This window comes from Aplysia californica, unplaced genomic scaffold (genome assembly GCF_000002075.1).
Source record: "Aplysia californica isolate F4 #8 unplaced genomic scaffold, AplCal3.0 scaffold00684, whole genome shotgun sequence".
NCBI lineage: Eukaryota > Metazoa > Mollusca > Gastropoda > Aplysiida > Aplysiidae > Aplysia > Aplysia californica.
This window is the reverse complement of record NW_004797954.1, coordinates 65105-67129: the sequence shown is the minus strand read 5'-3', so window position 1 is coordinate 67129 and position 2025 is coordinate 65105. Positions and strand designations below refer to the sequence as shown.

Genomic DNA, 2025 nt, shown 5'->3' with positions numbered 1-2025 from the left:
ACACACACACACACACACACACACACACACACACACACACACTTTTGTCACACATCCCTCTTCCACACACATCTGTGCAAATAACCATAATAATACAATAGTATGCTTGACTGGCACTCACAAACAGGCTCACAGCCATCTGCTGTATATAAATGAACAGTAGTGATAAACGATAATAGTGTTAAATTAGATACATACTCTGTATTCCGATTGTAACTCAATGGTATTCTGATGCATTAAACTACATATAGTACTGTCATCCCCTATCTGTACTATTTTTCTCTGTGCGTGGTACTCTCTAGTAACACCTCTAAGTTTAGTCTCATCTCATCTCATTTCACCTCATCTTGTCTTATCTTAACTGATCTTGTTCAATACAATAACCAAACAGACTAGCACAACAAATCAATCATTAAATCCATACATCGAAATAGGAAAGGGAATACAGAAAAGAGCATACAGGAAAGAGCATACAGCAGAAAAAGGTTTACAGGAAAGAGTATACAGCAGACAAGGGTATACAGGAAAGGGTTTACAGCAGAAAAAGGTACAGAGACAAAGACAAGGGTATACAGACAAGGGTATACCGACAAGGGTATAGAGACAAGGGTATACCGACAAGGGTATACAGACAAGGGTATACAGGAAGGAGTATACAGCAGAAAAAGGTATACTAGCAAGAGTATACAGAAAAGAACGTAGAGCAGAAAAATGGCATACGAGAAAGGGTATACTGCAGAAAAAGATATACGGGAAAGGGTATACAACAGAAAAGGGTATACAGTGAACCCAGACCAACCTGCCGGGGACCACGATCCTGTGTGGGTCACAGCGTAATCAGAGGTCTCGTTAGTCATGACGAAATTGTTGAAGTAACGCTGGTAAAAAACAGTTGTTGTTTCTTGTAACTGTACTATCAGGTGATGAGGATGGCTACCCATGAGAAGAAGAAAGAAAAAAAAGAAAAGAATAATCCTTCGTCTTCTTAGTAGGCCTACTATTAATTATGAAGCTTAACAAACATTATTCCGGACTAAAGTGAAAAAAATCACTTTGTCTGATTTTGCAGACTCCTCGCTGCCCAAGAGCTACAAAGCTGCTCGGTAGGCTACCTAGTTTTGAGAAATTTGACGTACAGATTTTTGAGTTTCATAACATATCAAGCTCTTTTCGAACGGAATTCTTTGAATATCTTGATAAGGACTCCGAATAATTTTACAGTTTTGATAGAGCAGGTGGAACTTTTGGTTTCTGACCTCATGGGCTTAGTAACTCAAAACGGCCGAAAGTGTCAGATAGAACTTTGTTGTAATTCTGAGGTAATGACTTGCAAAAGTTGAATGATAACAAGCGTTAAACGGCGCGCTTGAAGTGATAAAATAAGCGACGCCGCCTTTCTACTTTCTACCCATGTTGATCATTATAACTAAACAGTCACCCCTTGCCTTTCTGGGTTTCTCTGACATGCTTGTACAGTGACGTCTCAAAAGACACTTGAAAACGTATGAATTCACCCAACCATCGGGTTAAAACCTCGCTCTACTCACTATCGTATCATTACAATTTAAAGCTAAATAAATTCAGCACTACGTGATACATTCTTGCTTCATCTACGAAAAGAGTCGCCCGAGATATGGTCACTCAAAATTGACCTTTAGAAATCATGCTCAGCAACATTCTGTGAAATCAAAGAAATGGAAAAGTGTGCGTACGTTTGTATTGGAGTGTTTTAACAATGGTGGAATGGATATTTTTTTTATAGTAGAGGGTTTTACGGCGCTCGCAACTGCATAAGGTCATATGAGCGACAAGGGGTAGGTGTCAACAGAGAAGTCTTCACAGGGAATCATACTTATTCTGCTCACCTGTCTAGCTTCAACAGCACAACGTCTGCTTCGACTATCCCGGAAATAGCAAGTCACAAGAGAGTGACAAACATACAAAAGAAGTTGAGGAAAATGACAATAGTAAGGATTAAGAAAGAAAAAGCAGCAGTTCCCTGTTGTAGATCAGGCACAGTTATGA

The 2025-nt window shown here is 39.4% G+C and overlaps 1 protein-coding gene across 1 annotated transcript in view; it reads right to left on the bottom strand.

Moving 5' to 3' along the window:
• The window catches only part of LOC118478564 (fibrinogen alpha chain-like), a 22635-nt gene extending 21478 nt beyond the window's left edge, over window positions 1–1157 (bottom strand). Inside the window, exon 1 of the mRNA XM_035972414.1 lies at window positions 800–1157. Coding sequence (XP_035828307.1) covers window positions 800–941 — 142 coding nt within the window. The 5' untranslated portion in view covers window positions 942–1157. The remainder of the gene's footprint in view (window positions 1–799) is intronic.
• Window positions 1158–2025: the final 868 nt, after the last annotated feature.